General features: G+C 45.3%; 1 protein-coding gene across 3 annotated transcripts in view; it reads left to right on the forward strand.

Moving 5' to 3' along the window:
- The window catches only part of DOCK4 (dedicator of cytokinesis 4), a 428,604-nt gene that overhangs the window by 375,272 nt on the left and 39,736 nt on the right, over positions 1-13,596 (forward strand). For all 3 annotated transcript variants that reach the window (XM_045031826.1, XM_045031832.1, XM_045031842.1), the window contains 3 exons: positions 7,657-7,805; positions 9,138-9,224; positions 12,400-12,504. In XM_045031826.1, the coding sequence (XP_044887761.1) occupies positions 7,657-7,805; positions 9,138-9,224; positions 12,400-12,504 (341 nt within the window). The remainder of the gene's footprint in view (positions 1-7,656; positions 7,806-9,137; positions 9,225-12,399; positions 12,505-13,596) is intronic.

Raw genomic sequence — 13,596 nt, forward strand, 5'->3', positions numbered from 1 at the left:
ACATACAAAGTAGCCTGAACTATACTGCCTCAAGAGGTGTGAGCTCATTCCACAAGAGCCCAGGCAACGTCTATGGTATTTCTAAGTGACATTCCTATATTGGACATTTACAGGGCTGCAACTTGGTCTTCTGTGCATGCTTCTACAAACTACTATGCCATTATTGCTGCATCCAGGTCAAATGGCAACTTTGGGAAGGCAGTCCTGCAGACTCTGAGCCCCACCTCCTATTAGTCCTGCTTTTGGGTCACCTTAGTAGATTACATTGCTACGTCTATTAAAAAAAAAAACTGTTACCTATCTGTAACTGTTATTCTGTGATGCAGATGTGTATTCCACAACTGACCCTCAGTCCCCTCCGGATCTGAGTCTATACATCTGAGGTTTGATGTGAAGGAATGGAGGGGGTTGGGGTGGCACCCCCCGTATAAGGCTAGGGGCAGGGCTATGGCCACAAGATGTGAGCACTGCCCCTACTGGTGCTGCTAGATAAAGGTCTCCAGCTCCAGTGTGCTGGGCATGCACACACCTAAGTAGAATACATGTCTACATCGCATCTCGAAGAACAGTTCCAGGTAGGTAACTGTTTTTTCAGTTGCCTCACTCCAAATTTTATGTCACATTAGCCTCTGTCCAAAATGAAGAAGGAAATAGGAGATCAATCACTTCCTCTGTATCAAAATACTTTGGGTTTGCAAAATCCCAAACTGACCTTCTGTCGTATGGGTACTAGAGGCCTCAATCCAGCTGACATTGACTCAGCCAAAAAAACGCCGGCTTTTCTTCTGTAACTTGCACGTTGTAATTATGAGGGTTCAATACCAAAACCTGTAGTACATAAAAAAGTCGTTAGGAGACCAGTTGGGCAAGGTGGAGTTGTGTTGGGTACATGGAGCTTGGACTTCCTAAGGTACAAAAGAGAGAGGATTTCTTTAACTCCACCATACCTGTCTGGCCTCTATATGTTTAGTGTGTCAGAGGATTGGGAAGTTGTATTGAGGAGTTTTTTCATGACCGTGTTGTATAACTTCAGGGACCTTCTCATATAATTTGGGCATAATGACCAACTAGAGATATATGGTTGCCACAGACATGATTTTTGTGACGTAACTGTGACTTTTTTAGTTTTTTACATAACAGGTTTTAGTAACCCACTGAGCAAGGCATGTCAATTACACACTAGTTTCTATATGTATGTCCAGTGTAGTCCGAGCACTGATTGTGACCTGATTTTTTTTGTTTTTAAACAATTCACTTATTTTAAGCAATATTTTGCTCAAAATAATGCCTCCATGGCAGTTTTTCATTTTTCTATAGATTTTTCTTTCTTTTCTTTTCTTTTCTTTTCTTTTCTTTTCTTTTCTAGCATTTGCAATCCATGATCCTTTTTTTTTTTTTGACTCTCAGTCAGTCTTATTTAGTACTACCTGATTAAGGAAGAGTTGGCCTCAGTCCGTGACAAAGGATAGATACAGTCCTTACATTGAAAAGCAAAGGTTCATCTAGTCCATTCCTTTGCCTTACATATTGATGTTCAGTGAAAAGAACACACATAAAAAGGTTAGTTTAACCTTGACTCTTGTCAGTTGCCTGAGGACAGGAAGTAAAGTTCACTCTCTTACCCTCTCTTACCAGTACTCCAGTATGTTACACTTTTATTTCATCTAGTTATATAGTTTTGTTCCAGTGATGCAGGCAGCTTTCTCTTATTCTCATTTATTTTATCTGCCTTCACAATATGATTTACAAGACTGGTTCACATTCTAATAATTCTTGGTGAAAAAAGGTCTTTTTAAATCTATCTAGCATAAATCTTTCCTTCCACAGCTTCCAGTCATGGTTATACGTTTAATCCCCTTGTGGGTAGAATATATAATGTCCTAATTCCTTGTGTGTCCCCTTCAGAGACCTCAAAACTGGAATGAGATAACCTTTCAGTTTCCATTAATTGCAGAAATGTTTAACTCTTTGAACCTTTCCTCTTCAGACAGATTTTTCCATATCGTAAATCAGCCCCTCCTGTTTGCTTTCTTGTGGTGCATGCCAGTGGTGTTAATAAGATACTTATATACAGAGGTCAGGGGCGGCTCTAGGCACCAGCAAAGCAAGCATCTGCTTGAGGCAGCCAATGGCAGGGGCGGCAGAACCAACAGGGGGCTCTCGGACCTGTAGTTCCTTGGTTAGCTCCCTGCCTATAGAGCTAGCCCTGGAACAGGGAAAGAACTACATTTCCCAGCATTCCCTTGGCCACTACCAACTGGAAAGGAAGGGGGGACCTCATGCTGCAGCGTGTGCTGTGAGTGGAGAGTTGCATTGTGAAAGGTAGAGATACCATTTTTTAACATTCAAAAAACAGGACACACTCCACGGGGAGGGAAGCCCCACCCTGCCAGTGCCACCATCCACTCCCTCCGACTGCCCCCCACAGAAACCCCAACCCATCCAACCCCCCCACACTCCCTGTCCCCTGATCACCCGCTCCTGGGACCCCTGCCCCAACTGCCCCCCAGCACTCCACCCCCTATCTAAGCCTCCCTTCTCCTTGTCCCCAATTGCCCCCTCCTGAGACCCCCCCCAACTTCCCTCCTAGGACCCCACCCCCTACCTGTCCCCTGACAAACCCCTGGGACTCCCATGCCTATCCAACCGCTGCCTGTCCCCTGACTGCCCACCCGAACCCCTGACCCATCTAACCCCCCCTGCTCCCTGCCCCTGACTGCCCCCCCGAACCTCCGCGCCATCCAACCCCCCCTGCTCCCTGTCCCTTGACTGCCCCCCAGCCCCCTTACCGTGCCACTCAGACCAGCGTGTCTGGCGCCGCGCAGCTCCAGACATGCTGCTGCATACATGCTGCCGTGCTCCTCTGCAGAGCTCACACCCCCCCTCCCCCACACACACACACGCAGCACCTGCCTTCCAAATTTGAACACCTCAAAATTCAGGAGTGCTCAGGGTCAATTTGGGCAGGTGTTACTTCATTTCTCCCAAATCAAATATACTGATCCACTGTAACTTTAGAAAAAGTAGGATAAAATTGAGCAAGAAATGCTTCTCAGTGGTTATTAGGACTGGAATTGCTATTTTCAACAGCCATTGCCTTTTTTTTGTTTGTTTGTTTAAAAGGAAGACAGTGATATTGCATTGGCAAATTCCCCATAGAAAGAAAGAGTGGAACAAAAGAATAATAAAGGCACCTCAACTTTTCCTCATTTATGGAGGACAGTCTTATAATATGGATCCAGATATCCTCCAATCACACAAGCTGAAAATTGTTCCACTTTACTGCCGCTCTGTAACCATATGGGAACCAATCCTGTCTGTGTTCTGTGCACATCTAAAATTCCTGCTGAATGACCCGCCCTGGGAGAGAGTTACCAGTGACCCAGGGCTGCGGCGGAAGGAGGGTGCAGGTGGGAGGGGGAGAGCCCAGGGCTGGGGCGGCAGGAGGTGTGAGTGGAGGGCACTGGTGGGGGGAAAGGGGGAGCCCAGGGCTGGGTTGGCAGGGGGTGTGGGTGGGGGGGAAGAGCCCAGGGCTGGGGTGGCAGAAGGGTGCGGGGGGGAGGGGGAGCCCAGGGCTGGGATCGGGGGCAGCCACAATTTTTCTTGCTTGGGGCGGCAAAAAACCTAGAGCTGGCCCTGACAGAGGTGAAAGTAAGCTGGTATGGGCCGATACGTAAGAAAAGGAGACTGACTGAGGGAGGGAGAGAGAAGCCTGCTCCCTGCATAAGAATAGTTTAAACTCAGCTGTTCCCTGATGGTTCAGCCCCCAGGGCTAGGTTTCTGGCATCCTTGTTAATTTCACTCACAGTAGCTGCGGGGAGGGGGTCGAGGGGAGGGTTTGTTTGACCATGGCAGGGGCAGTCCTTTTCTGCCCCCGGGATGAGGGGATCTCTCCAATACTAATATACACAACAAATACAAGCATTTGGCTGCACAGCTTAAATCCAGAGCTAATAAAAGCAGGTGGAAGGGGAAAACTCACTGTCACATTGGTTTCTCAACTCCTCCCTCCCCCTCCCCCTCCCCCTCCTCCAGCCAGGCTGCAGACAAGGCTCTGCATTCCTCCCCCTGACCCCCAGCAGGGGTTCTCCTCTAGGCTCTAGCTGCAGTAGGGACACTGGCTGAGATGCCTGCTGCTGCTGCCTGCAAAAGAACAGTTTAAAGTCAGCTGTTCCCTGTGCAGTTCAGTGCCCAGAGTTAGGAGCCGTCTCTGGCATCCTTGTTCATTTCACTCCCAGTTGTTGTTGGGGGTGTGTGACCATGGCAGGGGCAGTTCTTTTCTGCCCCTGGGATGAGGGGATCTCCTAAACACAATCAAAATCAGGAACCATTTCCAAGTTGAAATCTATCCCATTCCCTCCCCAGCAGAGGATCATGGTTGTGATGTCCAAACTGCTTGCAGATCCTCTTTGAAATGTTACTGTTTAAAAAAAAAAACACAAAAAACATGGAGAACATAGTGGAAAGATGTCATGATGATTAGGGTTTATTTTGGGCAAAGCAATTTTGCTAAAGCAACTAAAGATTCACAGGGAAAGCAAATAGCCCCCATAGACAAAACGACAAAGGGATTGGAGGGGAAAACTGAATATTCAGGGAAATTATTGTGCCTCCTTTGAAAGAAATAGTAGTTTTCATTCCAATCCACCCTCTTTATATATTGATTTAAACACCTGAAATGTCCTTAGGACATCGGGTGCAATCTCAGATCTCTTTTTGTTTTGTCCTGAGTGCAGAGGCTGAAATTGACAAAACTTTCTCTAAATATCTTGTATATTTCATTAAGGCTATTCCAGTTGTCCTTCATTCACCCCTGACTCTCCCCCACACACACACCCCCGGGCTCCCTCCCTGGCTGGCTGGCTGTGGTTTTTGCCTTTGTTACTTACTCCTTGGCAGACCCAGCCCAGTGGCACCTGCTGGCTCTCTGCAGACAGCAGCCCACGGGGGCCGGTTGCTGGGGTCGCTGCTGGTCAGTGGCAGGCTGCAGCTGCATTGTTTGTGACACATACATACATACAGTCAGAGGTGAAAGTAAGCCGGTCCAGTCCGGTCCAGCATACCGGCAAGAGCCAGTACGCCGTGCTGGACCGCATCGACTTCCACGGCGGGGATTGAAAGGGCTCTGGGCTGCCTGCCGCTGCAGGCAGCCCAGAGCCCTTTAAATCCCGGCCGCGGCTCTGGCGGCTGGGCAGGGGCAGGGATTTAAAGGGCTCAAAGCTCCCTGCGGCTGCGGGCAGCCCAGAGCCCTTTGAATCCCGGCCACAGCTCTGGCGGCCGGGCTGGGGCCAGGATTTAAAGGGCTCCGGGCTTCCCTCAGTGGCAGGAGCTCTGGGCCCTTTAAATCCCTGCCCCAGCCCCACAAATCTCAGGGTTCCCCCTGGCGGCCAGAGCCCCGGGCCCTTTAATTTGCCCCTGAGCTCCAGGGGGCTCCCAGCCACCTCTGCAGCTGGGAGCCCCTGGTTGATTTAAAGGCCCTGGGTGTCCCAGCCACAGCTGGTTCCCCAGGGCCTTTAAATCTTGAGAGGCCACACCCCTTCCGGATGAGGCCACGCCCCCTCAGGACTCCGGCAGTATTGGTAAATCCTGTAAGTTACTTTCACCCCTGCTTATATACAATACAATATATCCAAGAACTTGCAAATACAGATTTGTACTACAGAGATCTTCCAAGCTAAGGCTTCCATGATAGAAATTGAAAAGGAAAGGAACACTAATACATTTTCTTTTAGTGTGTATTTAGATTTAGTAGTTTGTTAGCAATAAAGAAGTCAAGCTGTATCAATCTTATAGCAATTAGTTTTAAATAAAATTATAAATAAATATACTGGACATCTTAAATATAAAATTATATGCAAAAATTATATTAAAATATCATTTTTAAGTTTCAAAGACAAGCACTCAGAAGTTAGGAAATGCCAGAATTAAGGTTGCCTTTGTGCTTCAATCACTACACGTCTTCCAAATCCTACAACAAATGAAGCAGGGGTCCTACAGACAACAGTTTCTTACACTTCACAACCCTTATGCATTCCCATAGCATGGTCCATCATGTGCACTGAATGAGGCAGAGGAAAAAAATAGTATCTGATCATGTAATTAAAGACTGTATCCTAATGCATATATACAGGAGGGCGAAATGAAGATTGCACAAGCAACCTTAATTCTAGCATATCCTAATTTTTGATTGTTTGACTTTGCAACCTTAATAATGTTCTTTTTACAGAATTTTGTGTGTGTGTTTGTGTAATTTCCTAGGTTTTTAAAAAAGCAAACTGAAAAAACAGATTCCACTATGGGGATCATCAGCCAGGTTAGAACCTTTAGATCCACAGCTCAGTTCTTGCCACTGAAGCTAACAGTAACTGATAGAGGATGACAACTTATTACTGTTATGTGGACCAGCAGTAGAGGGGAATGAGACATTGTGCCAGAGGGTTTCACTGATACTTTTGACAGAAGGGAAATATTGACTCTTGGGTTTCATTGCAGCCTGTAGGGGAATGTGCTCTAGTGGGCACAGATCCTTCTGCCCTCATTCCTCCCAGCCCTGATCCCTTCTGCCCTGTACCCTTCAGCCTGTCCCTGTACAAGTTCTGTCTTTTTACCCCAGCTCTTCATGCCAGTGACTCACCACCACCTTCCAGTCCTAGTTTCCTTGTCTAAACAGTGCCAGTTTCTGCTCCTCCTCTCATTTTCCAGTCGTTTACATACCCTTCTCCCACACTGGCTCCCTGTCCCAGTTCCTCTCCTGTTTTCCCCCCTCCCCCAGCTCCCAGTCCGTCATCTTGTACAGCCACTGTCCTTTTCCCCCTCCCTTTCCTGGCTCCTAGTCTTCCCCTTTTCTCCTCAGTCTCCTTGACCCAGTCTGTTCCCTCTGCTCTTTCTGCCCCCAAGTCCAGCTCCTTACCCCTCTGCATTCTAATCAGATTGTTCCTCCTCCTTCTCCATGCTGCTGAGGGAACATTGAGAGCACAGGAGAGACAGTCTCCCTGCTCTCAGTCCAGGTGCCTGGCAGCAGCCAGGATTAGCAATTGCAGGGAAAGTCCTGCTCAGCCTTTGCAGTGAACATGCCCAGCGTAGATGGAATCTTTGGAGAAATTAGGTGCTACACTCTAACAAGTCTCTACTGAGCATCTGACAGTTTTCAGTGTCCTATAATTTGGCCATTTTTTCATGGGGATGGCAAAAGGCACATATCTGACACACAGGCCCATCCCTCTGCCAAACTTCACGTCCGTACTCCAAAGCATAGCAGACCTAGAGCTTCTCAGCAAAACAGTTGTAAGAACTTTTTAACATGGGCAAAACAACATATTTTTCCCTAATCTCATTCTCAGTAATGACTGGGCCATTTTTGCTAAAACTTGCAAAAATATTCAGCCTGACGCAGACACCCAGCATAGGAAATTTCATCCCGGGCAGTTAAAGTATGGCAAAGTTATAAGCAACTGAATACAGCGTATTATTGTGGAAAATATAGAGCAACCTTGTGCTACCGGCTCCCCCTATAATGATTTAGGTAAAGTAGTCGTTCTATGCAGAGGTATAACTTTTATGAGAATATTATGGTAGGTGCTGGTTTAAATAACATGGCTTTTGAGGTATTTTATATTTTTCATGTTTACATATAACACTTTGTAACTTGTCTGACAGAGGCTGCCTACACACTGCTGCTGTACGATGAGCTATTAGAATGGTCTGACCGACCATTGAGAGAATTTCTAAACTATCCCATGCAAACAGAGTGGCAGCGCAAAGAGTATCTTCACCTTACAATCATCCAGAACTTTGACCGGGGAAAGGTAAGTGTGTTTGATTATTGATTTTATCATGAATGGTTAGTAGGATTGTAAAAGCCCCTCCAGTTTTGCAGTGTTTGTTTCTTATATCCAGGGAAGTGACTGCCATATAAAAGTGAGCATTTGCCATAAATTACCACACATGGTGTCTGAAATACTGTTGATTAGGACTTGCATAGTGCTGTTCAAATGGAAGTCTCAGGGAACTTTACAAAAGATAGTATCATTTTCCCCATTTTACAGATGGGAAAACTGTGCCACATAAGGACAGAAACATGCTGAATTCACAAAGATCAGTGACTGAGTTGGGACCAAAACCCAGGTCTCCTGACTCTTAGGCCTGTCCTCTATCTACAGAACCAGGCTGGCTCCCTTGAATAGCAACTGCAACAGCAGAAGTACTACTAATAATATTTCAGATGCTGCTGTTGGTAAGTTTTAATGGTGACCATAGTATATTGTCATTATTCAGAAATCTTATCCCAAATTAGGAAGAAACCATAGCTGATTGGTCTGAAGACTGGCACAAATATTGGCTACCAATATTATCTGGTTAAAAATTATACTCTGCTTAATTTTTAATTAAATCTCTCTCCTCGATAATTGCTACACAAGTACAGATAGATACACTGTAATTTTTTTAACTGGTGTAATATCCATGTAAATTTTTGTAAGTAGCAGAATTAAAACTAATGTTGAACGCTGGTTAGCAATGAGTCAGAAACAATTTAAGGATATTCTGAGCTTGTGAAACTGAAAACTTGTTTTCAATCAGATTGTTCCTCCCCACCCAAAAAAATTCAAGGAAGGAATATTTTTCTTAATTTTTCTACTCTTTTATATGTAAAATACATTTTATATCGGAACATATAACCAGTCTAATAAATCCCATGTACAGTGCTGGAGGAGATGGATATCACTTCATTAGTGATCTCTACCTTCTGCAGTGGCACGCTGTGTCTTATCTCAGATGATTCTTTTTATCTACTAACTCTGGAAATATATGTTTTGATGCCTCAAAGAGTCCAGAAGTTTAGTTAGGGAGTTTTGCCCTTATCAAGGTACTGCAGACAGTGGGTAGTATGTTCAAGTGTGTTCAGTATCTGGGAGTGCAGTTCAGTCAGCCTACAAAGAAGGAGCTTTAATAACATATTGTGAATTGTCACACAACAGGTGTTGCCTGTGTTATATCCTTGGGGGCAACAGCCTGCCTCATATTTGTTGGCTACTGGGAAATTGTAGCAATAATAGAAGATATTTGGAACGCTATTTGAAATTGCCACAAAGCATGATTCCTCTCTGTGTTGAGTATTTCTATAACCTGTTTGTCTACAGTGTTGGGAGAATGGCATCATCTTATGCAGGAAGATTGCAGAGCAGTACGAGAGCTATTATGACTACAGAAATCTCAGCAAGATGAGGGTAATGTACCTGGGTGCATTTTGGTCATTCATAATAAGGAGCTCCCTTTTGATTAGAGTTTAACAAACTGATTCTTAGCATATTAAGTTTGGCCTTGTAAGCCTAATATGACTAGTATGCAATCCTTACCTTATTTGTTCCCTATAATGTATATATCAGAAATGGCCAAACTTACTGACCCTCTGAGCTGCATATGACAATCTTCAGAAGTTCGAGAGCTGGGGTGCACCTACCGGGGCTTGGGGCTTCAGCAGAAGTGGGGCTAAAGCCCTGAGCCTCGGCAGTTGCTTCCCACAGAGCTGAAGCCCCGAGACCCCCTTCCCAGCTAGGCAGAAGCCAGAAGTGACGCATGTGGGGGGCACATGGGTTCACATGCCTCCCCCTTCCCACTCCCGATTTTTTCCAGGGCTTGCTGGCTCCGCTCAGTCACATGGTGCCTCTGGGTCCCTCTCCTTGCACGACACCTGCTGGAGCCAGCAAGCTGGGAGCTGCGGCCATAGGGAGAGGCAGTGGCAAACAGCTGGGAGCTGCAGGGAGAGCTGATGCTTTTGCTGCTGCCTCTGCCCATGGAGCTAACACCTGGGAGTTCTAGGGAGGGACCCCTGAGGGTAAGAGGGGGTCATGCTGGTGGGGGAGGGGAGCAGGTGCTGACTCAAGCTGTTGGAGGGGGCTGAACCTTTAAATTGTGTTCCCACTCATGCTCAGCAGACACCAGTCATCTCTGGCAGAAGCCCCTAGAGGAAGAATAGAGAGGTCACTGGGATGGGGCACCACATTACAATGGAGGGGCAGCCAAACCTCAACAGCACTGCAGCCCCATGCACCAGGTCCCAGTGCCGCTCACTGAAGTTTGGCCCCTCCACCTCCTCCTACCCCCAGTCATGACAGAGGGGCAGCTGGGCCAAACCTGACCAGTGCTACAACCCCGCATGCCAGGTCACAACACCCAGAGTGGGCTGCCAGGTCCAGCCCTGTCAGACAGGAGCCACCACTGCGGGGTGCGTCACGGGCACACAGAAAAAGTCCACAAGGCAGAAGTGTCGAGCCCCCTCTCTCCCCTGTCTGGTAGGTGAAGAATGAGGGGGACATGAAAGGTGCTCCATGAGCCACATTTTACCTGTAAAACAGCCACTGGTTTGCCACACCTGGTGTGTGTGTGTATATATATAAAGTATTCTGGAATATATGCAGAATAACAGTAAATGGATAGATTTTCAATGCTTCCATTTTGGGCAGCCATCCAGTTGGACTGCTGCTGCAAAACACTTTTAACACACGAGTGAGTACAAAGCTGTACTTTTGTTGTATTCATATTTCTAGCTAACACTATACACAATCACTCTGTTATGAGTAGCCACCCACCTTCATTATTCTAATTGCTGAAAAGCAGAGCGATGGATCATTAGTTCTGTATAAATATTTTTCTGAGAACCATGATTTTTTTTTAAATGACACTTTAACAATTCAGAACCTAAATGAGGGTTTTGTCCTCTTTCCTATTAGAACCTTCCTGTTCCACTAAAAGGTTTTTTTAGGAACTCAAAAGCATATTTAATATTTAGTTTGCTCTATTGGAGAGATAGAGCCACACATATAAGAAGCAGCAAATTTGGCATTACAATGAAAATTTTGCCCTTAGTAATGCCTAGGGCAGCAGATTTGTCACAGCATTTTTATCAAAAATCATAGAGCAGACACAGTAAATTTACTAAAAGTCACAGGTCACTAAATTTACTGTGACTGCTCCATGATTTTCAATAAAACATGTCGTCCTCCTCCTCCTCACTCTGACAGTGGGGCACAGACCATTCGTAACAGCGCCCCTCCGCCCAGACATCGCAACCCTAATCCTGGCCCAGTGTGGAAGGAAGGCTGGGGGACGAGGAAGAATAGAGAGGTCACTGGGATGGGGCACCACATTACAATGGAGGGGCAGCCAAACCTCAACAGCACTGCAGCCCCATGCACCAGGTCCCAGTGCCACTCACTGAAGTTTGGCCCCTCCACCTCCTCCTACCCCCAGTCATGACAGAGGGGCAGCTGGGCCAAACCTGACCAGTGCTACAACCCCGCATGCCAGGTCACAACACCCAGAGTGGGCTGCCAGGTCCAGCCCTGTCAGACAGGAGCCACCACTGCGGGGTGCGTCACGGGCACGCAAAAAAAGTCACAAATAATGGGAAGATTATGCTACCTGACACTTTTTCCCATCATGACAAACCTGCATCCCTAGTCTTGCCTGTTTAATTGGTTCTTGACATATCTATGTTGTGAGTATCTGAAAGTCTGAAATGCCAAACAGTCGTCCAGTACATATGCACTGTTGATGTTAATCTGACTTTGTATAAAACTGAGGTTTCTTCAAGTAATTTAAGGAGGGCGGCAATTAATATTACTTCTGATTACATTTCCCCCCAAAGACTTCAATATTAGCAAATTAACAAAATTGTATCAATAATTGACTAATGTTGATCCTTTTTTTTAATCACTATTTGTAAAATATTGACAGAGAACCTGTCTCTTGAATCACATCAAGAAAAACAGGAAACTTTGAAACCAAGTCACTTTGTGCCAATATTTTGAGTGAAACAACTACTGTATATATTGGTCAAAGAAAGGATTTTTATAAATTTTCTAGACTGAAATTTTGAAAGGATCCCAAGGAAGTTAGATACTCAGCTTCTATTGATATTAAATTAGATTTGGGCACCTAGCTCCCTTAGGCAGGATTCTTTGAAAATCCCAAACCTTAATGCCCTGTGCTCATGAAAGTGCCCATATTATAGCTAAATACTTGAGTAATCAGCAAAATACTTGGGATTATGTTTCAAATTGGGTATGTGGGGGGGTGTCTGTGTGTGGGTGTGTGTATATAATAAGAATGGAGATGGTAAATTAGGAAGATTAAAGAAGAAAAATGTGCACATCTTTATTATTCTAAGAGATTTGTGTGTTGATTTTTCACCCGAAAACAATCAAACAAAAACAAAAGTGAAAATAACTTCACAAAAATTCTTGGAAGCTTTCAATCCACTGTAAAAGAGTCATCTAGTTCTTCTTATTGCTGATTAGAACTGAAAAAATGTGATTCTAATACCTTGGGGCACTGAGCAGCCTCTTCTCTGTAAAAGCTTTAAGTATAAAACATATATTTCTTTTTCTCAATCTTATTCAGATGATGGAAGCTTCTTTGTATGATAAAATCATGGATCAACAACGTTTGGAGCCAGAGTTTTTCAGAGTTGGATTTTATGGGAAAAAGTTTCCATTTTTCTTGAGAGTGAGTAAATTCAAAATCAATTTTATGCACTAATTCTATTAGTCATGCTTTCATTCATCATCTCTTTCCCTACTTGAGAACTGGATTATGTCTTATGCCAGTTCTTCCTTTGTAGGAGATGGAAAACTCCAGGTGTTTTATCTAATGGAGTAGCCTCTTAATATTCTTTTAGGGAAGTGAGATGTTTGTTTCCACAGAGTGGACAACAGCTCCTCCAAAACCATACATGTCTTGAGCTCCAAGTATGTCTCGGCATACTAAAGAGAGATCAGGCATCAGCTATGGGATACTAGGGGAGCAATGCTTCCTCAAGAACCTTACTCCCATTTTGTTTTTATTAATGACTGCCCAGAAACCTGTTGGTGAGAGTTTGGGAGTGGGGTGGGGTCTACTGGGCAAAGGGGCAATTGTGGAAAGTAATCAACACCACCCCTTTACTAAGTACAGACTAGGGATAACTTTTTCAGCTATCTATGCCTCATTTTGAAAAGAGGCTTAGATACTTAGAATCCTAAATCCCATTGACTTTTAATGAGACTTAAGCCTGGTCTACCCTAGGCGTTTAAATCGGTTTTAGGAGCGTAAAAGCGATTTAACGCCACAACCGTCCACACTAGGAGGCACCTTATATCGATTTTAATGGCTCTTTAAACCGGTTTCTGTACTCCTCCCTAACGAGAGGAGTAGCGCTAGTATCGGTATTACCATATCGGCTTAGGGTTAGTGTGGCCGCTGATCGACAGTATTGGCCTCCGGGCGGTATCCCACAGTGCACCACTGACCGCTCTGGACAGCAATCTGAACTCGGATGCAGTGGCCAGGTAGACAGGAAAAGCCCCGCGAACTTTTGAATATTTCCTGTTTGCCCAGCATGGAGCTCCGATCAGCACGTGTGGCGATGCAGTTAAAAATCAAAATAAAGAAAGAGCTCCCGCATGGACCATGCGGACGTGATCGCTGTAAGGGCAGGCAAATCTGTTCTATCAGCGTTCCGTTACAGAAGACGAAATTCAAAATCATTTTTTTAAAATCTCCAGACAGACGCCATAGCAGGGGCTCAGCGCACTGCTGCGTGACAAGCGTAACGGAAAG

The sequence above is a fragment of the Mauremys mutica genome, chromosome 1 (genome assembly GCF_020497125.1).
Source record: "Mauremys mutica isolate MM-2020 ecotype Southern chromosome 1, ASM2049712v1, whole genome shotgun sequence".
NCBI lineage: Eukaryota > Metazoa > Chordata > Testudines > Geoemydidae > Mauremys > Mauremys mutica.